Source organism: Rattus rattus, chromosome 9, assembly GCF_011064425.1.
Source record: "Rattus rattus isolate New Zealand chromosome 9, Rrattus_CSIRO_v1, whole genome shotgun sequence".
Taxonomy (NCBI): Eukaryota; Metazoa; Chordata; class Mammalia; order Rodentia; family Muridae; genus Rattus; species Rattus rattus.
Window position 1 is genome coordinate 31,619,172 of NC_046162.1, and position 25,563 is coordinate 31,644,734.

The following is a 25,563-nucleotide window of genomic DNA, read 5'->3' on the forward strand; positions in this document are numbered from 1 at the left end:
AACTTTTACGTCACTATTATACCAGTGAATCATATAGTCAGGTCAACATTGTAGACAACAAGTTTATAGGTATGATGGTGTTTGCTTTTCTCCTCTAGTAGCAATAATTGCATGAGCATATTTAGTGGGAATAAAACCTCCAATTTGGCACAAGTTAGATTCTACATGTTCAATGAGATATGAAGTTTTCTCATTTTTATTATTAATTTATTTTTTTCACTTTATATCCTGATCATAGGTCTCCCTCCTCTCATTTAAGTATTTCCCTCTCATCTTCCCTCTCCTCACTCTCATTCTTTTTCTCCTCAGAGAATGGGAGGACTCCCATGGATATCAACCTGCCTTGGTATATCAAGTTGCAGTAGGACTTGGTGCATCTTTACCTTTTGAGACTAGACAAGATATCTCAATTAGGAAAAAAGGAATACAAAGGCAGGCAGCAGAGTCAGAGACAGTCCCTTTTCCAATTGTTAGAGGTTGCCCATGAAGACCAAGGTTCAATTGTTATATATGTGCTGGGGGCCTAGGTCTCTACTTGTATCACGTGGATGCTCTTTGTTGGTGGTTTGCTCTCTATCAGCCCCTATGTACCTAGGATATTTGCTTCTGTAGGTTGACCAATGACTGCACATTTACCCATGTGTTTTATGCCATTTCTATCTTCCCCATAAACTTAGCTGGATATAATGAGAGCTGTAATCAATCACTATTATAGGACTCTTCTTTGGTCCTAGAGAGTTTCTGCCTAGTTAGTTTGTCTACTCTGAGTTACTTCAGGATCTGAACTCCTCTGTGAGCAGGTTCCCTTAGGCTCAAGGGTGATTAGAATGGCAGATATGGGTAGGGATCATAAACAGATTATGGCTATAGAGGCATTATATGGTCTTCACAAACCTGTAATTTATTAAGGGCACAGGATCTCAAGCTATGGTCTTAGTTTCCTGCAGATATTCTAGGTGAGTTGGGAAGGAGAGTCACTATTTGACTTAATGTTCTTCTAACCCATAAGTCTTATGTTTCCAGATTGTACTGCCCACTTCAGTACAGAGTTTTAGATGTGATAACTTCTCTTTTATACTTTCTGACTTTCAAGTCTTCCTAACCTTCTACAAATATGTACGCTATTTCTAGATATTTATGAAATTCATTCATATCACTGCATACAATATTCTTATGAGACCATATCACTTCAGTGTAATGCCAAATCTGTCATCTAAATATGCTTTATGTAGCATTTCTGAGACTTTGTTTTAGTTTGAAACCATCAGAAGAGATTTCAAATATCTGTATGACTTCTCTTGAGAATGGCACTTCAATTTCTTTTCTGCAGAGCCACATGACACAGCAATTTCAATGTAACTCATTTCATTAGTTATTGCAATTGACTTTATATGGCTGTGAATTAAAACTATAAAGTCTGAATATAAAGATAAAATTCAGTATTTGAATAAAATAACTTGGTGGCTTTTACTCACATTAAAGTTTAGAGACACTATATTATATGATTCTTAGGATAACTCTAGATGGGGATGTTGTAGTTTCATGAGTCTAGGGGATATGATGCTGCTGTCTCCTCTACAGAACATCACATATTAACTTTCTCATCTCTAATTCTGAGTCACATTCAATACCTGACTTGGGATCTTTGCAGGTACAAGGGAAGCAAGCTTACGACAAATCATGTGTGAGTGTTTTAGGAGATATTTTCCCTCCTAAATACCAGCAGATAACTTGCAAGTTTAAAAATTATTGATAGTCATCCTTTTGTTTGAGATTTATTTATTTCGTGAGTGTTTTGCTAGTGTCTATGCATGTGTACCATGTTAATGTCTACTATTTTCACCAGTCAGAATATGGTATCGGATACCTTAGAGATGAAGTTTGGGTGATTATGATGCGTGATGTAAGTGTTGGGAATTAAATTCAGTTCACTTGCAAGACCAAAAAATATTCCCAACTGCTGATCCTTCTCTCTAGCCAACAATAACAGTCATTCTAATTAGGATAGGGTGGAATCTTGAGTTAGTTTTAGTTTATATTTCCTTAATGACTGAAGATGTTGAACATTACTTAAAGTATGTATTAGTCATTAATAGGATATGTTTTGAAACCTCCAATAAATTCCAGAGGTATTTATTTATTTATTTATTTATTTATTTCCTGCTTTATTACCTGAAAATATCTATTTATTCTCTGAGAATTGTAAACACACATGTCATGTATTCTTGTCATATCTACCCCATAATATTTTCAACTTCATGTCTTCTTCTTTTTTTATATCCATTGCTGATCACATGTACATGGGTTTAGGGATATCCACTGTAATATGGGTACTTTATCAGAGGTAAAAGACACAAAAACCTGACTCTTATCTGGTAGCCACCATCTCCCAATAGTTCCTGAGGGAGAAGTGGAGTCTCATTATCTTTTTGTGCTAAAATGTTGACTGGCTTGATTTTGTTCACACAACTATACTGTTCTGAGTTCATTGGTGTAATTGCTCTGTCACACCCAAAATGTCCACTTTTGCTTCAGTGATACTCATTTTCCTGCTCCAACCAACTTTCTTCATTCTCTTCTGTGATGCTTCTTTAGCCTTATGGAAAGGAAGTAAGATACAGATATTTCAATTAAAGCTAAACCTTCTACAATGACTACTTCTCTACACAGATACAATTGTAAGTCTCTGTATAAAATTTGTCCACTAAGAACAAGAAGTTTCTCCATTAATGGTTGAGAGCTGCACTAGTCTGTGAGTATAATAGCAAGTGTTTATAAGACAGTTTGGCATAATGTCCATTTAGGAATTTAATGTAGGAGGTTTTGTCATAGGTCTTATGGTTTCACCACCCATGGATACTTGGCCAGGAATAACGAATTAGGCATGAGTCCCTTCCTGGGCAGTGGGTCTTAAATCCAATCAGAAAGCTGTTGGTTACTCCCATATCCCTTGGCAAGTATTACACCAATGGCATATCTTGACAAATGGATCTTTCTTATAGCTTTCAGACTTCATATGTGAATACAGAATTTTTCAGGCTGAATAAAAAGAAAGAATAGCAATGCTAAAAACCAAATTTTGTACTGCTTCCTCCTTCTTTCTATGGTTTGGGAAATAACTTTAAATGGATGAAGGCCAATAATTTTAAGAAAAGAAAAATGACACAAAGGACACTGTTTTGCAAGAGGATCATAAAAGTTTGCTCATGGTGAGGATGGTCTAGAAAAGGCAATACAGAAATAGAAACAGAAGGGGAGATTAGTAGATGAACTCATATAACAGTGTAGGAATAAAATAGAAGATGTTAGGAAAAGATTGGCCTTGAGTTATTTGGATGTTGTGAAGCATCAAATCTAGAATGGCAAATAGAGTATGTATTCATTTCTAAGCGTATGTTAGCTGTTAAGTAAATGGTATATAAACTACAATCTACCAAAGCATATGGGTTCTGTGAAAAGATGGTTATAGTAGGAAAGTATGGCTCTCCATGGGATGGTGAAATAGATTATGAGAGTGGATTGTGGAGAGATGAAACAGAAGTGGGTGGGATCTGGAAGCAGGGGAGGGATGGGAAAAGAGAGTTCAGGGAAAGACAACTGTAATTTGGTGTCTTTTAGAATAACTTGTGGAAACCTAGTGCACTGGAAACTTTCTGGAATCTATAAGGGTGACACAAATGAAGCCTCCTAGTGATAGAAGCAACAGAGTCTAAACTAACTATCTTTTATAACCAGGGAATGTTCTCAGCAGCAGATTGGAATGGTTTTAGAGACTTACAGCCAGGGATTATGCAGAGTGATTGTGTGTAAAGTAGAGGTCTGCATTGGACTCCATCCCTCAGAGATAAGGGAAACCCATGGAAGAGTGGGTGGAAAAAGTTTAGAAGTCAGAGTGGGTGGATGACCCTAGTAGATCATGGCCCATGATATCAACGAAACAAGCTCACATGGGCTTACAGAGACTGAAACGAAGACATGGTGCCTGCATGGGTCTGCACCAGGGGCTTTGAATATATGTAACGGCTGTTAGTTTGGTGTTTTGTGGGACTCCAAACGGTATGTTTGTCTTTGAGTCCTTTACCTGATCTTCAGAATCCTTTTCTTCTATTTGAGTTGTCTTGTCAAGGCTAATATAAAGGCTTTCACCTTGTATTCTTGTATTTTTTTTTAACATTTGGTTTTCGTTTTATTAATATTTTTTGAAATTTGACTAAGTGAATAAATTGACACTAGATAATCATGAACAGAAAAAAAATGGAATAATACTAAAAACCTGTCTGAACCAGGATCTTTTTTCTTCATCTTTAGACTTTGTGCCCTATATTTACTTTTTGCTATAGTCAGTAGAATTCACTTTTTCTGCCGACCCTAACTTGCCTAGATCTATCATTTTTTGGTCCCTACAAATGTGTGTATTGCAGGCATGTTAATTGGCTCCCCACTCCCCTTGTACTAATACCTTTTTATACCCCACTGTTGAATTTGGTGTTTGCTTAGGTTTGCTGCATCAGGCAACCCTCAACCCTTCCTATTGTACAACCCACCATGCATTGCTTAAAACCTTTGCATTTCTATATTTTTCTCTTCAGTTTCTCACAGAGATACTTCCCATAGAAATTTTTACACAGTAAAGGGAAGCACAGAGAACACCAACTGCAAACAAGAACAAGTGACAATCCATGTGCATGACACTGTTAACTCGGCTGAGGTTACTGTGCTGTCTTAATAGTGCTGGGGAGAGATAGAAAATATGAGAATACAGAAACTTCAGCTATTCTTCTGGTATAGGCAGACAAAAATTTTAGGATAATTCTTGAAGAGATTGGATGTATCATTAAGAATAAAGTTTATCTTATAAAAAATGTTGGATGGTGAATACATTGTGGAAGAGTTCTCTCTGCAGAAAAACATTGCATGGAAACTTACTGGTGAATGCTGGTGAACTTGCCAGTAAGTAAACAACCTATGGTAAGGATTCTCCCTTTCTCTAAGCCTATCAGTACTGAGTACTTTTGTTTTGTCAAGTGTTGCTGTTGTCTCTTAGAGGACTGCTCTATTCTAAAGTAGAAATGGAGAGGTAACTGATTTGGGGGAAATGGAATTGGGGGAGTGGCTAGGAATAGGAGAGCAAGCAGAAACTATGGTTGGTTTGAATTATATGTGAGAAGGCTCCTTTATCAATTAAGAAATACATTGTGAACGTAGTGAAGCATGTGTCCTTACTACATGTTGAAGCAATTTTTTGGGTATATGCCCAGGAGTGGTATAGCAGGGTCCTCAGGTAGTACTATGTCCAATTTTCTGAGCAACATCCAGACTGATTTTCACAGTGCCTTATTTTTAATAGCAAGAAGCTGAAAAGAACTCATATGTCCTTGAAGAGAGGAATGGATACAGAAAATGTACATTTACACAATGGAGTACTACTTAGTTATTAAAAATAATGTCTTCCAAAGGAGGCAAAACCATCCAATGGAAAAAAGATAGCATTTTCAGCAAATGGTTCTGGTTCAACTGGAGGTCAACATGTAGAAGAATGCAGATCGATCCATGCTTATCACCCTGTACAAAGCTTAAGTCCAAGTGGATCAAAGACCTCCACATCAAACCAGACACACTCAAACTAATAGAAGAAAAACTAGGGAAGCATCTGGAACACATGGGCACTGGAAAAAATTTCCTGAACAAAACACCAATGGCTTATGCTCTAAGATCAAGAATCGACAAATGGGATCTCATAAAACTGCAAAGCTTCTGTAAGGCAAAGGACACTGTGGTTAGGACAAAACAGCAACCAACAGATTGGGAAAAGATCTTTACTAATCCTACAACAGATAGAGGCCTTATATCCAAAATATACAAAGAACTCAAGAAGTTAGACCGCAGGGAGACAAACAACCCTATTAAAAAATGGGGTTCAGAGCTAAATAAAGAATTCACAGCTGAGGAATGCCGAATGGCTGAGAAACACCTAAAGAAATGTTCAACATCTTTAGTCATCAGGGAAATGCAAATCAAAACAACCCTGAGATTTCACCTCACACCAGTGAGAATGGCTAAGATCAAAAACTCAGGTGACAGCAAATGCTGGCGAGGATGCAGAGAAAGAGGGACACCCTCCATTGTTGGTGGGGTTTTGCAGACTGCTACAACCATTCTGGAAATCAGTCTGGAGGTTCCTCAGAAAATTGGACATTGAACTGCCTGAGGATCCAGCTATACCTCTCTTGGGCATATACCCAAAAGATGCCCCAACATATAAAAAAGACACGTGCTCCACTATGTTCATCGCAGCCTTATTTATAATAGCCAGAAGCTGGAAAGAACCCAGATGCCCTTCAACAGAGGAATGGATACAGAAAATGTGGTACATCTACACAATGGAATATTACTCAGCTATCAAAAACAACGACTTTATGAAATTAAATGAGGGCAAATGGTTGAACTGGAAAATATCATCCTGAGTGAGCTAACCAATCACAGAAAGACATACATGGTATGCACTCACTGATAAGTGGCTATTAGCCCAAATGCTTGAATTACCCTAGATGCCTAGAACAAATGAAACTCAAGACGGATGATCAAAATGTGAATGATTCACTCCTTCTTTAAAAGGGGAACAAGAATACCCTTGGCAGGGAAGAGAGAGGCAAAGATTAAAACAGAGACTGAAGGAACACCCATTCAGAGCCTGCCCCACATGTGGCCCATATATATACAGCCACCCAATTAGACAAGATGGATGAAGCAAAGAAGTGCAGACCGACAGGAGCTGGATGTAGATCGCTCCTGAGAGACACAGCCAGAATACAGCAAATACAGAGGCGAATGCCAGCAGCAAACCACTGAACTGAGAATAGAGCCCCCGTTGAAGGAATCAGAGAAAGAACTGGAAGAGCTTGAAGGGGCTTGAGACTCCATATATACAACAATGCCAAGCAACCAGAGCTTCCAGGGACTAAGCCACTACCTAAAGACTATACATGGACTGACCCTGGACTCTGACCTCATAGGTAGCAATGAATATCCTAGTAAGAGCACCAGTGGAAGGGGAAGCCCTGGGTCCTGCTAAGACTGAACCCCAGTGAACTAGACTGTGGGGGGAGGGCGGCAATGGGGGGAGGGTAGGGAGGAACACCCATAAGGAAGGGGGGAGGGAAGGGGATGTTGCCCGAAACCGAAAGGAATAACACTCGAAATGTATATAAGAAATATTCAAGTTAATAAAAAAAAAATCAAAAAAAGAAAAAATAATCAGAATATACTGTATGAAAAAAACCTACTTTCAATAAAAAAAATATCTCAAAAAAAATAATGTCTTCATAAAATTCTTGGGCAAATGGGTGGAACTAGAAAATATCATCCTGAATGAGGTAAGCAATCAGAAAAGAACACATATGATAAGTGGATATTAGTCCAGAAGCTCGGAATACCCAAGATACAATTCACAGACTATATGAACCTCAAGAAGATGAAAGACAAAGTTATGGATGCTTCAATCCTTCTTAGAAGGCGGAACAAAATACTCACAGGAGAAAATATGGAGACAAAGTATGGAGCAGAGGCTGAAGGAAAGGCCATCCAGAGATTGCCATACATGAGGATCCATCCCACATGTAGTCAACAAACCCAATCATTATTGGGGATGCCAAGAGGTGCATGCTGACAGGATCCTGATATAGCTGTCTCCTGAGAGGCTCTGCCAGAGCCTGACAAATAGAGAGGTGGATGATCACAGCCAACCATTGGACTGAGAATTGAACAATGTAGCAATTAGAGAAAAGTTTGAGGTAGTTGAGGGGGTTTGCAACCCCATTGGAGGAAAAACTATATCAAACAACCAGACACCCCAGAGCTCCCAGGGATTAAAGCACCAACCAAAGAGTACCCATGGAGCAACCCATGGTTTCAGCTGCATATGTAGCAGAGGATGGCTGTGTTGGGCATTAATGGGAAGAGAGGCCCTTGGTCCTGTGAAGCCTTAATACCCCACTGTAGTGGAATGCCACAGTGGAGAGATGGGAGGAAGTGGGCAGGTGGGTGGGGGAGCACGCTCATGCTGCAGGAGACGGGGGATGGGATGGGCTATTTCTGGATGGGATGGGCTATTTCTGGATGGGAAACTGGCAGAAGGGATAACAATTTGAAATGTAAATAAAGAAAATATCCAATGAAAAAGAAATAGGATGTAAGAAATGGGAATTTGATACAACAGGGCCTATTATCTAATGCTTTTCTAGAATCACCTATGCAAGACAGGATATGGATTCACTGGGTTGCTAAGGTCTCTTTCCTTACTTGCAAAACACCCTTTGGTAAATGGAAATATGATCTAGTATGTTGAATTGTAGGGATATATTATGTAATATTAATATCAATATAGTTACTCGATAAGTTTAGGTATAAACACCAGAATGCCATTATAAAGAGATTTTCTTCTTGTAGAGGACTCTTATCAGTGCTCCTTTCATATCTCTATTCCTCAGGCTGTAGATGAAGGGATTCAGCATGGGAGTCACCACTGTGTACATCATAGCCATGGCAATCTCCTTCACAGTAGAGTTGTTAGCTGATGGACATAAGTAGAGACCAATAATTGTTCCATAGAACAGTGAGACCACAGACAGGTGGGAGCCACACGTAGAGAAGACCTTGTGGATGGCCCGAGTAGATGAAACATTTAGAATGGACCAGACAATTTGTATATAGGACACAACAATGAGAAAGAATGGGATGACAATACTTGTTCCTCCCAAGTAAAATATCAATAGTTCATTAATATGAATGTCAGAGCAAGCCAACTTGAACAGGGCAGATATGTCACAGAAAAAGTGGGGGATTATATTGTCCTCACAGAATGACAATTTAACAACAAGTAGAGTGTGCAACATGGAACTCAGCATGCTAATTACCCAGGACATAAACACCAGACAAACACAGAGAATGGGACTCATGATGCTGGTATAACGAAGGGGAAAACATATGGCCACATAGCGGTCATAAGCCATGACCATAAGAAGAAAGTTCTCCAGGTTTGCAAAAACCATGTAAAAGTACATTTGTGTCAGACAGCCAGGGTAGGAAATGGATGTGTCTTGGCTCTGCATATTCTGCAGCAACTTTGGGATGGTGACAGAGGAAAAGCAGAGATCAGAGAAAGACAAGTTGCCAAGGAACATATACATGGGTGTGTGGAGATGGGAGTCCAGAAGAATGAGTATGATGATGATGGAGTTTCCCATGATGGTGGTGAGGTACATGGCCAGGAACAGGACATAGAACAGGTGTTGTTGCTCTGGGGATGTTGGTAGGCCCAGGAGAAGGAACTGGGTGATGACAGTTTGGTTGTTCTTTATCATTCCTATTCTCCAGTATTCTAATGAGAAAATATTAGGGTCACTGACAACTTTAAATAAAAATGAACACATATCCCAGAAATATTTTATAGCAATGCATTTGACAGTCATAGTGATTATAATCTCAAAACTCCAATTGTTTGTAATCAATCCAATCACTAATGATTTTTCCTAACTTATCTTTAAGAGATTGATTATATCTCTCACTTTTTTTTAGACATTTCTATGCTGTTTCTACTGTGATACAAAATGGACTAATGCTTCTCCCTCCTGATATATGCTCATCCTGGATGACTGGTTTTTGTTCATTTTCATTTTTTGTTTTATACTGATGTTCCTGAAGAATGTACTTAAACTTTGTCTTCATAATTTCATATAAATTTCAGGAGAACTTCTCATACTCCAATGCATTAGATAACCATTTCAAACTCAAACATACACTTTTATATAACATGCTGATATCTACTCCATTGTTACCTAATCATTTTCCTTCCATTCCTTTTATGACAGGTATCAGAATCTCAAAAACCCAAGTAAAGTACATGTCTACCCCTTTTTGTCTCCCAATGCATTCCTCATTCTCTGCCTTTCCAGTCTACCATAATATAGTTAACAGAATCAGACATTAAATCAGACATTAGTCAGAAATCTTTGAATGTAGTTCCATTCTTTTTTCTTACATTTTATACACTATCCAGAGTTTATCCTCCATTCTCCCCTATTTATTCATTCCTTTCTGTGTGATTATATAGATATCTATATCTATATCTATATCTATATCTATATCTATATCTCTATCTATCTATCTATCTATCTATCTATCTATCTATCTATCTATCTATATGATTATCTTGTCTTTACTGGAATACAGAAGCACACTCAGTCATGTCCATGTTCTCGTATCTCCAGATTCTTCTTCATTTACACTGTTCCATTCTAACAGGTAGTTCTATAATATTTTTCTGATTTAATTTTAAGATCGCATCTATTGCTCTGAGGATAAGGACAAAGTTGCTACCAAGGACATGAATTATCTCACAGGTGCTGGTGATATGTCCCACATGGTCTTACAGTGACACTTGCATCTTTCTTTACATCAATGATGGGGTTAGGACTCTTCATCTCCCACATTTTAGAATTGCTCCTTCTCTGACTTATCATTTCCCTTCACCTGGTTCATCCTCACTCATAAGTCAGTGATATTGCTTAAAATATACCCAGCTAAATTAACTGTGCTCACATACTGAGACATTCAGCCATGCTCCCAAGCATCCTATACATATTCGATGAACTTAATATTTGAATACTATTTTACTCTATGCCCATCAAATATAAACTATATGCTGGAAAGGTCATATATCCCTTCATTGTGATTGGTTGTTTACATTCTCAATTACCAACTAGGGCCCAAACCTGTAATGATGCACAAATTTGACCAATGAATATTTGTTACTTGCTTCTCAAACTGATGCAGATTTATTAACTTCAAAAGTAGAAAAATTCATATGCACATAGACAGACTTGAATATTCAGCACTAAATTTTAAACTCTATGATGATTGTCAGAGATCTAATGTAGTTCTATAATCTTAGGTTTAATCATTTCTATCACTCCTCAGTAATAAATAACCAGGCATCATATACATATGTGTAATCCACAAAATATCATAAATATTGGTGCAGAACACAGACAGGATGAAAAGCTTTATGAATTATAAAGAAAGAAGCCACAAATTATTTTGGAATTTTCACTTTGATTGTTCCTCAGATGTTTATGCTCTATGTGAATGTGAATTGATGCATCAAGTAAGCTTAGTCCTGATACCCATTTGGAAAAAACATAGTTGTATGCAGCCATCCTCTAAATGTGAATTAAATCGATAGACTTTAATTAAGGTAACTGACACTTCATCACATGGTAAGCTTATGCATTCAGCTGAAGGGATTAGGGAAAAAGGACAACTGAGTGTAGAAAAAAGTTGCCTCTTCTTCCTTAGATACAAGTCTATAACCTCTACTATTCTCAGCAATTTCTTCAGTTGGAACACTTTTCAGTCTCTAACAGTGGGCAGTCTGTATCCTAGATCATATGCATGGACAATACACACAGAAACAAATACACACACAGGTGCAATAACTTATGACTATGGACAACAGTTCCTAATAAACCTATCGCATGTCTCAAAGCTGACAAAACAAAAGAAACATCAAGAGATCTAAGGAACTTTCTCTGAAATACAACAAGCTAGTCTGATTGCTGGCAAATTCACAGAATTTTAATGTTTAATGCTGCTGACTTCAGATGTTTCACACTTAGAAACATTGTGGGAATAAATCATGTGCTATTATAAAGATAGTCTCTTCATGTGTCTCAGAATTTCCTCAAACATGCATCATTGTCAACCCTGATAGTCGATCAGTGACCTGAGATGCATATTCTACCATGCCCAGTTTCTGATTCTTGTATAATTGAAAAGTACCTTTGTGTTATGTAGATATGTGCTGGAAGATCAGAAGCTAGAGAAACCAAAATCAATTGTTACAAATGATGGGTCAATGCACTTTATGTCTTCTCTGCATGTTTAATCTATAGTTCTTAAATTATCAATACATCAAAATCGCAAGGGATAAGTGTCTAACATTTAGTCAACTGCATATTGCCTTGGACTATGTAGATGCATTAAGTGTGATTGAGTAGATTTCACTGTATTTTAATATGAATACCTTGATAACATTAGTTGTTCTTAATCAATTTTACTTAGGAGCAATTATCAATAATACCAGTAAAGAAAATATTTGTAAACCTGGGCAGATAAAATTAATCATCACCTTTGAGAGCACATTGATCAGAATTTGTTAAGACCCTCCACATGTTAAGGTAAATTAAACAATCCATGAGTATTTTATTAAAGAACTTCACCTTTCAGGGCTGCTCCTGCAAAGAGCAAATGGTAGTATAATGACAGAATATTGTATAATGAGTAATTTGTATGACCCATCAGTATGAAAGGGGTTACATAATGACCATGAAACAAATACTAGAACAGTATGTTGAAGTTATGGTTTACAAAGAAGGGAAAAGTTATCATACCTGAAAAACTCTCATACACAACACAGGTATTTCAATGGACAGCTTATTTCCCTGATTGCACACAGTTTGGGTGAAATTGAGCCAAAGTTTTTGGTTCATGATTCTGCTGATCTTTATTGTATTTGCAGGTACAGGAACTCCAGCCTTGGTACTTGTGGACTATTTGGACCACTCCTTCAAGCGTACTCCTGCTGACATCCCTGGCCTTTGGTACCTAGCATCCCAGAGGACTCCAGGTCCTGAATAACTCATTATGTTCATAGTAATTACCCAGGACCTTTCTAGAACCAGTTTATCTCAGGGATCTCTAGTAGAGACCAATTATATTCACTGATAACTATTTCCTATACTCAAGAGAACATAAAATTGAAGAAAACAACAAAGAAAACTAATTAAAAATAACACTAAGAGGATGGCCAAAAAATCCTGGAAAGATACATATGCATTCCATGTGTGGTTTGCATACCCAGTGATGACATTTTTGAGAAAATGAAGTTCTTTCTGTGTGGTCAATTGGCCATAGTTTCTGAATTAAGTAGAGGAGATATGTTCACTTTACCTCCTCAGCACTGGGATCCAAGCCTGGACTTGAGGAGGCCCTGAATTTTCTATAGGTAATTGGCCTCCATCTCTGGTAGTTAATATGGGCATCAACATCATTGTGTCTGGAAGTCATTGCTTCCTTGGTATCTTTCATTCCCTTTGCAGCTTACAACCTTTCCTCTTCCACAGATTTCCCTAAGCCTTGACAGGAGAGGTTTTTGGAAACATCCAATTTCAGACTGCGTGCTCTGAAGTTCCTCAACCTCTATACCTTGTCCAGTTGTGTGGGTCTCTGTTTCTTACCATATACTATAGGAATAAATTTTTCCTATGATGGCTGAGCAATAAAGTAGTCTATGGATATAACAGAATCTTGTGAAAGACTATTATATTATTACATGTCTTTAGCAGAACAACAGTATTTGATTTTCCTATAGGTAACTGACCTATCTAGCCTCAGGTTCTTGGCCACGTGAGCAGTGCCAGGCATAGGATCCATCTCATGAAGTGGACCTTAAAATCAATAAGATAAGTGTTCATTACTTCGACAAGTTTTAGGTCACTATTGCACCAGTGAATCATATAGGCAGGTCAACATTGTAGACGATAAGTTTACAGGTAAGATGTTGTTTGCTTTTCTCCTTCTCCTCTAGTAGCAATAATTGAATGAACATACTCAGTGGGAATAAAAAGTTCCAATTTGGCACCAGCCAGAATCTACATGTTCAATGATATATGAAATTTTCTCATTTTTATTATTAATTCATTTAGTCACTTTATATTCTGATCATAGGTCTCCCTCGTCTCATTTCAATATTTCCCTCTCATTTGCCCTCTCCTCACTCCCATGTTTTTTACTCCTCAGAGAAGGGAAGGACTCCCATGGATATCAACCTGCCTTGGTATATCAAGTTGCAGTAGGACTTGTTTTACCTTTTGAGACTAGACATGATATCCCAATAAGGAAAAAAGGAATAAAAAAGCAGGCAGCAGAGTCAGAGACAGTCCCTTATCCAGTTGTTAGAGGTTGCCCATGAAGACCAAGCTTCAGTTGTTATATATGTGCTGGGGCCTAGTTCTCTCTTTGTATCACGTGGATGCTCTTTGTTGGTGGTTTGCTCTCTATCAGCCCCTATGTGCCTGGGATATTTGTTTCTGTAGGTTGACCAATGACTGCATTTATCCATGTGTTTTATGCCATTTCCATCTTCCCTATAAACTTAGTTGGATATAATGAGAGCTGTAATCAATCACTATTATAGGACTCTTCTTTGGTCTTGGAGAGTTTCTGACTATTTAATTTGTCTATACTGTGTTACTTCAGGATCTGAACTCCTCTGTGAGCAGGTTCCCTTAAGCTCAGGGGTGAGTAGAATGGGAGATATGGGTAGGGATAGTACACAGATTTTGTGGTTTTCACAAACATGTAATTTATTAAGGGCACAGGATCTCAAGCTATGGTCTTAGAGTCCCCTGCAGATATTGTAGTTGAACTAGGAAGGAGAGTCACTATCTGACTTAATGTTCTTATAACCATAAGTCTTATGTTTCCAGATTGTACTACCTACTTCAGTATAGAGTTTTAGATGTGATAACTTCTCTTTTATACTTTCCTGACTTTCAAGTCTTCCTAATCTTCTACAAATATGTACACTATGGTTTTGCAGATATTTTTGTGACTCATAATATTATTCATTTCACTGAACACAACATTCTTATGAGACTTAAGTGTAATGCCAAATCTGTCATCCAAATGCTTTATGTAGCATTTCTGAAACATTGTTTTAGTTTAAAATCACCAGAAGAGATTTCAAATATCTGTATAAGACTTCTCTTGAGAATGGCACTTCAATCTTTTTCTGCAGAGCCACATGACACAGCAATTTCAATGTAGCTTATTCCATTAATTATTGCAATTGACTTTATATGGCTATTAATTAAAACTATAAAGTCTGTAAGCCACTACCCGAAGACTATACATGGACTGACCCTGGGCTCCAACCTCATAGGTAGCAATGAATAGCCTAGTAAGAGCACCAGTGGAAGGGGAAGCCCTTGGTGCTACCAAGACTGAACCGCCAGTGAACGTGATTGTTTGGGGAGGGGAGGGTGGTAATTGGGGGAGGATGGGGAAGGGAACACCCAAAAAGAAGGGGAGGGGTAGGGGTTAGGGGGATGTTGGCCTGGATACTGGGAAGGGGGAATAACAATCAAAATGTAAATAAGAAATACTCAAGTTAATAAAGAAAAATAACCTATAAAGTCTGAATAGAAAGATAAAATTCAGTATTTGGATAAAATAACTTGGTGACTTTTACTCACATTAAATCTTAGAGATGCTATATTATATGATTCTTGGTTTAACTCTAGATTGGGATATTGTAATTTCATGGGTCTAGGGGATATGATGCTGCTGTCTCCTCTACAGAACATCACATATGGACTTTCTTATCTGTAATTCTGAGTCACATTCAATACCTGAGATGAGGTCTTTGCAGGTACAAGGGAAGCAAACTTATGACAAATCAAGTGTGAGTGTTTTAGGTGATATTTACCCTCCTTAATTCCAGGAGGCAACTTGTAAGTTTAAAAGTTATTGATAGCTATTATTTACTTTGAGATTTATTTATTTTGTGAGTGCTTTCCTAGTGTCTATGTATGTACCATGTTAATGTCTACTGTTTTCTCAAGTCATAATATGGCATCAGATACCTTAGAGATGAAGTTTGGGCGATTATGAGACATGATGTAAGTTCTGGGAATTAAATTCAGTTCCTTGCAAGACCAACAAATATTCCCAACTGCTGACCCTTCTCTCTAGCCAACAATAACAGCCATTCTAATTAGGATAAGGTGGAATCTTGAGGTAATTTTAGTTTATAGTTCCTCAATGATTGAACATGTTGAATATTACTTAAAGTATGTATTAGTCATTGATAGGATTTGATTTGAAATCTCCAATAAATTCCAGAGGTATTTATTTATTCCCCCTTTTTAACTGAAAATATCTATTTATTCTTTGATAAATATAAACATACATGCCATGTATTCTTGTCAAATCTACCCCAGAATATTTTTAACTTCATATTCTCTCTTTTTTATAACCACCGAGTCTATTGCTGATCACATGTATATGGGTGTAGGGATATCTACTGTAATATGGGCACCCTACCAGAGGTAAAACGCCAAAAGAAAACTGACTCTTACCTAGCAGTCACCATCTGCTAATGGTTTCTGAGGGAGAAGTAGAGTCTCATCATCTTTCTGGGCTAAAATGTTGACTGGCTTGATACTGTTCACTCAACAATACTGTTCTGAGTTCATGGGTGTAATTGCTCTGTCACACCCAAAAGTTCACTTTTGCTTCAGTGATACTCATTTTCCTGCTCCTACAATCTTTCTGCATGCTCTTCTGTGATGCTTCTTTAGCTTTATGAGAAGGAAATAAGGTACAGACATTTCAATTAAAGCTAAACACTCTACAAACACTAATTCTAATTCTTTACACAGAGACAACTGTAAGTCTCTCTATAGAATTTTGCCCACTGAGAACAAGAAGTTTCTCCATTAATGGTTGAGAGCTGCACTAGTCTATGAGGATAATAGTAAGTATTTATATACAGTTTGTCACAATATCGATTTAGCAATATAATGTAGGAGGTTTTGCCATAGGTCTTATGGTTTCACCACCCATGGATACTTGGCCAGGAATAAAGAATTAGGCATGAGTCCCTTCCTGGGCAGTGGGTCTTAAATCCAATCAGAAATCTGTTGGTTACTCCCATACCCCTTGGCAAGTATTACACCAATGGCATCTCTTGACAAATGGATCATTCTTATAACTTTCAGGCTTCACATGTGAATACAGAATTTTTCAGGTTAAATAAAAAAAGAATAGCCATGCTATAAATCGAATTTTGTATGGCTTCCTGTTTCTTTCTATGGTTTGGGAAAATAACTTTAAATAGATGAAGGCCAATCATTTTAAGAAAAGAAAAATGGCACAAGTGATACTGTTTTGCAAGGGATCACAAAAGTTTATTCATGTTATGGATAGTCTAGAACACAGAAATAGAAACAGAAGGGAAGATTAATAAATGAACTTTTCTAAAAGTGTAGGAAGAAGTAGAAGGCACTAGGAAAATTGGGCTTGAGTTATTTAGATATTGTGAAGCATCAGATCTAGAATTACAAATAAAGTATGTATTCACTTCTAAGTGTATATTAGCAGTTAATTAAATGATAATTAAACTACAGTCTACAGAACCATATGGCTTCTTTAAAGAAGATGGTTATAGTGGGAGAGCATGGGTCTCCATGAGATGGTTAAATAGATTATGAGAATGGATTGTGGACAGATGAAACAGAAGTGGGTAGGATCTAGAAGCAGGAAAGGTGGGAAAAGAGAGTACATGGAAAGACAACTGTAATTTGGTGACATTTAGGGGAATTTGTGGAAACCTAGTATACTGGAAACTTTCTGGAATTTATAAGGATGACTCTAGTGAGGACTCTTAGTGATGCAAGTCTCTAGGACTACAGAGTCTAAACTATCTATCTTTTATAACCAGGGAATGTTCTCAGCAGCAGATTGGAATGGTTTCAGAGACATACAGCCAGGGATTATGAAGAGTGACTGTGTGTAAATTAGAGGTCTGCATTGGATCCCATCCCTCAGAGATAAGGGAAACACATGGAAGAGGGGGTGGAAAGATTATAGAAGTCAGAGGGTGTTGTTGACATTAGGCCATCATGGCTTACCATATGAACTAAACAAGCTCACATGGGCTTACAGAGACTGAAACGAAGGCAAGATGCCTGCATGGGTCTGTGCCGGGGCTTTGAGTATATGTTAGGGCTGCTAGCTTGGTGTTTTGTAGGACTCCAAACAGTGTTTGTCTTTGATTCTTTTGCTTGATCTTTGTAACCCTTTTCTTCCATTTGACTTGTTTTGTCAAGGCTAATATAAAGACTTTCACCTTGTATTATTGTTTTTTGTTTTGTCAAGTTTTGCTGTTATCTCTTGGAGGGCTGTTCTTTTCTAAAGTAAACATGTAGAGGTAATTGATTTGGGGGAAATGGAATCTGGGTGTTGGCTAGGAATAGGGGACCAAGGGGAAACTCTGGTTGGTTTGCATTGTATGTGAGAAAAATCCTTTCTCAATTAAGAAATACATTGTGAACATAGTGAAGCATATGTCCTTATTATGTGTTGAAGCATTTTTTGGGTATATGCCCACAAGAGGTATAGCTGGGCCCTTAGGTAGTACTATGTCCAATTTTCTGAGGAACCTCCAGACTGATTTCCATAGCACCTTATTTATAATAGCCAGAAATTGCAAAGAACTCATATGTCCTTAAACAGAGGAATGGATACAGAAAATGTGGTACATTTACACAAAGGATTACAACTTAGCTATTAAAAATAGTATCTTCATGAAATTTTTAGACAAATGAATGGAACTAGAAAATATCATCCTCAATGAGGTAACCCAATCAGAAAAGAACATATATGATAAGTGAATATTAGCCCAGAAGCTTGGAATACCCAAGATACAATTTACAGAATAGATGAACCTCAAGAAGATGAAAGACAAAGGTATGAATGCCTCAGTCCTTCTCAGAAGGAGGAACAAAATACTCACAGGAGGAAATATGGAGATAAAGTATAGAGCAGAGACTGAAGGAAATGCCATCCAGAGACTGCCACATAAAAGGATCCATTCCACATATAGTCAATAACCTAGTCACTATTGTGAATGCATGCTGACAGGAACCTGATATACCTGTCTCCTGAGAGGCTCTGCCAGAGCCTGAAAAATACAGAGGTGGATGATCACAGCCAACCATTGGACTGAGAGTGGGGCCCCCAGTGCACTAATTGAGAAACACTGAGGTAGATGAAGGTTTTTCAACCCCATTGGTCGAACAACAATACAAACCAACTGGACACCATAGAGCTCCCTGCAATTAAACCACCAACCAAAGAGTGCCCATGGAGCAACCTTTGGTTTCAGCTGCATATGTAGTAGATCCCTTGTCTGGCATCAATGGGAGGAGAAGCACTTGGTCCTGTGAAGGCTTAATTCCCCAGTGAAGGGGAATGCTACAGTGGGGAGATGGGAGGGAGTGGGCAGGTGAGTGGGAGAGCACCCTCATGCTGCAGGAGGAAGGGGATGGGATGGACGATTTCTGGATGGGAAACTGGGAGAGGGGATATCATTTGAAATGTAAATAAATAAAATATCCAATAAAAAAGAAATAGAATGTAAGAAATGGGAATTTGATACAACAGGACCTATTACCTAATGCCTTTCTAGAATCACCTATGCAAGACAGGATATGGATTCACTGGGCTGTTAAGGTCTCTTTCCCTAACTGAGCTACTTGTAAAACATCCTTTGGTAAATGGAAATATTATCTAGTATGTCGAATTATAGGGATATATTATGTAATATTAATATCAATATAGTTATTAGATAAGTTTAAGTATAAAAACCAGGGTTGCCATTATAAAGAGATTTTCTTCTTGTAAAGGACTTTTATCAGTGCCTCTTTCATATCTCTGTTCCTCAGGCTGTAGATGAAGGGGTTCAGCATCGGAGTCACCAAAGTGTACATCATAGTCATGGCAATCTTCTTCACAGTAGAGTTGTTAGCTGATGGACATAAGTAGAGACCAATAATTGTTCCATAGAACAGTGAGACCACAGACAGGTGGGAGCCACAAGTAGAGAAGACCTTGTGGATGGCCCGAGTAGATGAAACACTTAGAATGGACCAGACAATTTGTGTATAGGATACAACAATGAGTAAGAATGGGATGACAATACTTGTTCCTCCCAAGTAAAATATCAATAGTTCATTAATATGAATGTCAGAGCAGGCCAACTTGAGCAGGGCAGATATGTCACAGAAAAAGTGGGGGATTATATTGTCCTCACAGAATGACAATTTAACAACGAGTAGAGTGTGCAATAAGGAACTCAGCATGCAAATTACCCAGGACATAAACACCAGACAAACACAGAGAATGGGATTCATGATACTGGTATAACGAAGGGGAAAACATATAGCCACATAGCGGTCATAAGCCATGACCATAAGAAGAAAGTTCTCCAGGTTTGCAAAAACCATGTAAAAGTACATTTGTGTCAGACAGCCAGGGTAGGAAATGGATGTGTCTTGGCTCTGCATGTTCTGCAGCATCATGGGGATGGTGACAGAGGAAAAGCAGAGATCAGAGAAAGACAAGTTGCCAAGAAACATATACATGGGTGTGTGGAGATGGGAGTCCAGAAGAATGAGTATGATGATGATGGAGTTTCCCATGATGGTGGTGAGGTACATGGCCAGGAACAGGGCATAGAACAGATGATGTTGCTCTGGGGATGTTGGTAGGCCCAGGAGAAGGAACTGGGAGATGACAGTTTGGTTGTTTCTTATCATCCTTATCCTCCAGTATTCTAATGAGAAAATATCAGGATCACTGACAACTTTAAAATAAAATGAACATATATCCAAGAAATATTTTTATAGCAATGCATTTGACAGTCATAGTGATTATAATCTCAAAATTCCAAATATTTGTAATCATTACAATCATTAATGATTTTTCTTTACTTATCATTAAGAGATTGATTATATCTCTCACCTTTTTAGACATTTCTATGCTGTTTCTACTGAGATGCAAAATGGTCTAGTGCTTCTCCCTCCTGATATATGCTTGTCCTGGTTGACTGTTGTTTGTTCACTTGCAATTTGTTCTGTTTTATACTGATGTTCCTGAAGAATGTACTTAAACTTTGTCATCATAATTTCATATGAATTTCAGGAGAACTTCTTATACTCTAATGCATTAAATAACCATTCAAACTCATACATCCACTTCTCTATAGCATGTCGATATCCACTCCATTGTTACCTAATCATTTCCTTTCCATTGCTTTTATGACAGGCATCAGAATCTCACAACCACAAGTAAAGTACATGTCTTCACTTTATTGTCTCCCAAAGAATTTCTCACTCTCCTCCCTTTCCAGTCTGCCATAATATAGTTAAAAGAATCAGGATTCAGTCAGAAATCTTTGAGTATAGATCCATTCATTTTATCTTATATGTTATACACTATCCAGAGCCTTCCTGCATTCTTCTCTTTTATGCATTCCTTTCTGTGTGATTATATCTATATATGATGGAGAAGTATACTCAGTTATATCCGTGTTATCATGTCTCTAGATGCTTCTTCATTTACACTGTTCCATTCTAACAGGTAGTTCCATAATATTTTTCTGATTTAATTTTAAGATTGCCTCTATTGCTCTGAGGATAAGGACAATGCTGCTTCCAAGGACATGAATTATCTCACAGGTGCCAGTGATATGTCCCACATGGTCTCACAGTAACACTTGCATTTTCCTTTACATCAATGATGAGGTTAGGACTCTTCATCTCTGACATTTTAGAATTGCTCCTTCTCTGACTTATCATTTCCTCCCTTCAGTTTCCCTTCACCTGGTTCATCCTCATTCATAAGTTAGTGATATTGCTTACCATATACTCAGCTAAATTAACTGTCCTCACATACTGATACATTCAGCCATGATCACAAACATCCTATACATATCATTCTATGAACTTAATATTTGACCGCTACTTTACTCTATGCCCTTCAAATGTAAACTATATGCTGGAAAGGTCATATATGCTCTCATTTTGTTTTGTTGTTTACATTCTCAATTACCAAGTAGGGCCCAAACTTGTAATGATGCATAAATTTGACTAGTGAATATTTGTTACTTGTTGCTCAAACTGATGCATATTTACTTAATTTCAAAAGTAGAAAAATTCACATGCACATAGACAGATTTGAATAGTCAGCATTAAATTTCAAACTCTATGATGATTGTCAGAGATCTAATATATTTCTGTAATGTTAGGGTTAATCATTTCTATCACTCCTCAGTAATACTGATAATCAAACATCATATACATATATGTCAATCCACAAAATATCATTGATATTGCTGCAGAATACAAAGAAGATGAAAAGTTTTATGAATTATAAGGAAATAAACAACAAATTGCTTTGGAATTTTCACTTGGGTTATTTCATCAGATTTTATATATTTGAATGTGAATTGACGCATTAAAAAGCTTTGTCCTGATACCCATTTGGAAAAATCCTAGTTGCTATGCAGACATCCTCTAAATGTCAATAAAATGTATAGACTTTAATTAAGGTAACTACTACTTCATAACATGGTAAGCTTATGCATTCAGCTGAAGGAATTAGGGACAAAGACAATTGAGTGTAGAACAATGTTGCCTCTTCTTCCTTAGATACAAGTCTATAACCTCTACTCTTCTCAGCAATTTCTTCAGTTGGAACAATTTTCAGTCTCTAACACTGGACAGTCTGTATCCTACATCACATGCATGGACACATACACAACAAACAGAAACAAATACACACACAGGTGCAAAAACTTTTGATTGTGGACAACAGTTCCTAATAAACCTATCACATTTCTCAAAGCTTTCAAAACAAAAGAAACTTCAAGTGATCTAAGGAACTTTCTCTGAAATACTACAAGCTAGTTTGACTGTTGGCAAATTCACAGAATTCTAATGTTTAATGCAGCTGATTTCAGAGGTGTCACATTTAGAAACATTGTAGGAATAAATCATGTGCTATTTAAAAAGATAGACTCTTCATGTGTCTCAGAATTGCCTCAAACATGCATCATTGCTACCTCTGATACCCGATCACTGACCTGACAGACATATTCCTCGATGCCCAGTTTCTGCTTCTTCTATAAGTGAATAGTATGTGCTGAAAGTTCAGAAGCTAGAAAAATCAAAACCAACTGTTACAACTGATGGGCCAGTGCACTTTATGCCTTCTCTGAGTTTGTTAAGACCCGCACATGTTAAGGTAAATTAAATAATTCGTGAGTATTTTATTACTGAACTTCATCTTGCAGGGCTGCTCCTGTGTTCAAATGGTAGGATAATGACAGAAAATTGTATAATGAGTAATTTCTATGAATTAATCAACATGAAAGGGGTTACATAATGACCATGAAACAAATACTAGAATAGTGTGTTGAAGTTATGGGATACAAAGAAAAGAAGAAAGTTATCATACCTGAAAAATTGTCATACACAGTGCAGGTATTTCAATGGACAGCTTATTTCCCCAATTGCACACAGCTTGGATGAAACTGAGTCAAAGATTGTGGTTCATAATTTTGCTGATCTTTATTTTATTTGAAGGTATAGGAACTCCAGTCCAGGTACTTGTGGACTATTTGGACCACTTCTATTCATACCCTACTCTTGCTGACATCCATGGCCCTTTGGTGACCAGCATCCCAGAGGACTCCAGGTCCTGAATAAATCATTATGTTCATAGTAATTACCTAGGACCATTCTAGGACAGGTTACCCAAGGGATCTCTAGTAGAGACCAATTATATTCACGGATCACTATTTCCTATACTTAAGAGAACCTAAAATTTAAGACAATGACAAAGATTTCTAATTAAAAAATAGCTCCAATAAGAAGGCAAAAATATTCCTGGAAAGATACATATGCACTCCATGCTCAGGTCATGAATAGGGCTTCCACTTGACTGGAGCTCACTTCATTATCAGGAAAAGGGAAGAAGAGTGACTGAAAACCACTCTCCATTTGCAGGAACTATTCTAATTGTTAATGTCAACCAACAAATTTTGCACTAGAAGCCATGAATAATTGTTATATTTTGGTTGTGAGTTTAGTCTTTATCTGCTGAGCCATCTATCCAGCTCATCATGCAGTAGTTTGGAGCAAATGAGACTGCATAAAACCACACAAACTAGGATGCTTCCAAGGACATCATCTAAATTCTACATGACTGACTACCTGCAAGAGGACTTAGGGCAAATATATAATGTTTTTGAAAAATGTAAACTTCATCATTCTGTGTTCAATGTGTGCCAATATGTGAAAAAGACAGAAATAAGGAAAGGAGAAATGGCATATTTAATGTTTCCTCATGCTAATAAAAAATAAGTCTATGATCCAATGCCTGTTCACTCATTTTGCCTACCTCCCCATGAAAACACTAATTGTACATAGTACCACCAGTATCTAACCCCTCTCCATATATGTGAAATTACTGTATATTTCCATGTTATATTAGATTACCATTGATCACAAGGCCATAAGTCATTTTTAAAACTCCTTCATTCAGGATAACTTTCTGGACATGGAACACATCTGTACAGTAAAGTTCTGAATATAATAACACAAACTTAAAACCCCAGGGGATCTTGATCCATAATGATCTAACCTTTATAGGGCTATTATCAATCTTTTTTAGGTTGTGTAAATAGTAAGAGGGGTCTAAGGATATGTTCCAAAATTTAGACACAGTGTTGCCTATTCTGTTTGTTTAGAACAATCATATATTGCTTGTTAATAATATTTCTTATAGTACTGTCTAATAGCAGAGTTCATGTTCATGTTATTTTGTGACAATATCTGGGATCCATGAATCTGTTAGAAGAAAATGAAGCAAACACACACACAGAAAAAAATAATCAACTGAAGGTTGAAATAAAAAACAAATGTACAGAACAATACAATGAATCAATGAAACAGAGTTGGTTCTTTGAGATAACCAACAAGATAGACAAGCCCTTATCTGAACTAATTAGAAGATATAGAGAGAACATCTAAACTTACAAAATAAGAAGTGGGATAGAAAAATAGATTTTGAGGAAACACAAAGTATTATTAGCTCATACTTACAGCACCGGTACTGCATAACATGTAAAACACTAAAAGAAATGGATAAGCTTCTCAATAGGCACCACTCATAAAGTTAAATAAAGTCAAATAAACAACTTAGACTAATAAACCCTAAGAAAGTAGAGGCAATAGAAGCAGACTTTTCAAACATGCTTGCTGTTGTTTATCTGTCATAAATGATACAGTAAACATTGCTAATTAGTTGTGGATGGAGGGATTATTGACACTAGTGAACATACTACTTCCATTTTTCTAAATTAATGTAGTTTCTATATTATGAATACTAAGCCTTATGAATCAGAAGCCTTCCTCTACACAAAAGAGAAACAAGCCGAGAAAGAAATTAGGGAAACGACATCCTTCATAATAGTCCCAAATAATATAAAATACCTCGGTGTGACTTTAACAAAGCAAGTAAAAGATCTGTAAAATAAGAACTTCAAGCCTGTGAAGAAAGAAATTGAAGGAGACCTCAGAAGATGGAAAGATCTCCCATGCTCATGGATTGGTAGGATTAATATAGTAAAAATGGCCATTTTACCAAAAGCGATCTACAGATTCAATGCAAGCCCCATCACAATACCAATCCAATTCTTCAAAGAGTTAGACAGAACAATTTGCAAATTCATCCGGAATAACAAAAAACCCAGGATAGCTAAAACTATCCTCAACAATAAAAGGACTTCTGGGGAATCTCTATCCCTGAACTCAAGTAGTATTACAGAGCAATAGTGATAAAAACTGCATGATATTGGTACAGAGACAGACAGATAGA

General features: G+C 37.2%; 2 protein-coding genes across 2 annotated transcripts; both read right to left on the reverse strand.

Annotated features, from left to right (window-relative positions):
- Nucleotides 1-8,420: 8,420 nt before the first annotated feature.
- Nucleotides 8,421-9,359, reverse strand: LOC116909617 (olfactory receptor 1468-like). The gene has a single exon (XM_032913242.1). It carries the CDS (start codon nucleotides 9,357-9,359, stop codon nucleotides 8,421-8,423), a length of 939 nt encoding a protein of 312 aa, XP_032769133.1.
- A 10,140-nt stretch (nucleotides 9,360-19,499) lies between these two features.
- Nucleotides 19,500-20,438, reverse strand: LOC116909863 (olfactory receptor 1468-like). Its single transcript, XM_032913591.1, has one exon. It carries the CDS (start codon nucleotides 20,436-20,438, stop codon nucleotides 19,500-19,502), a length of 939 nt encoding a protein of 312 aa, XP_032769482.1.
- Nucleotides 20,439-25,563: the final 5,125 nt, after the last annotated feature.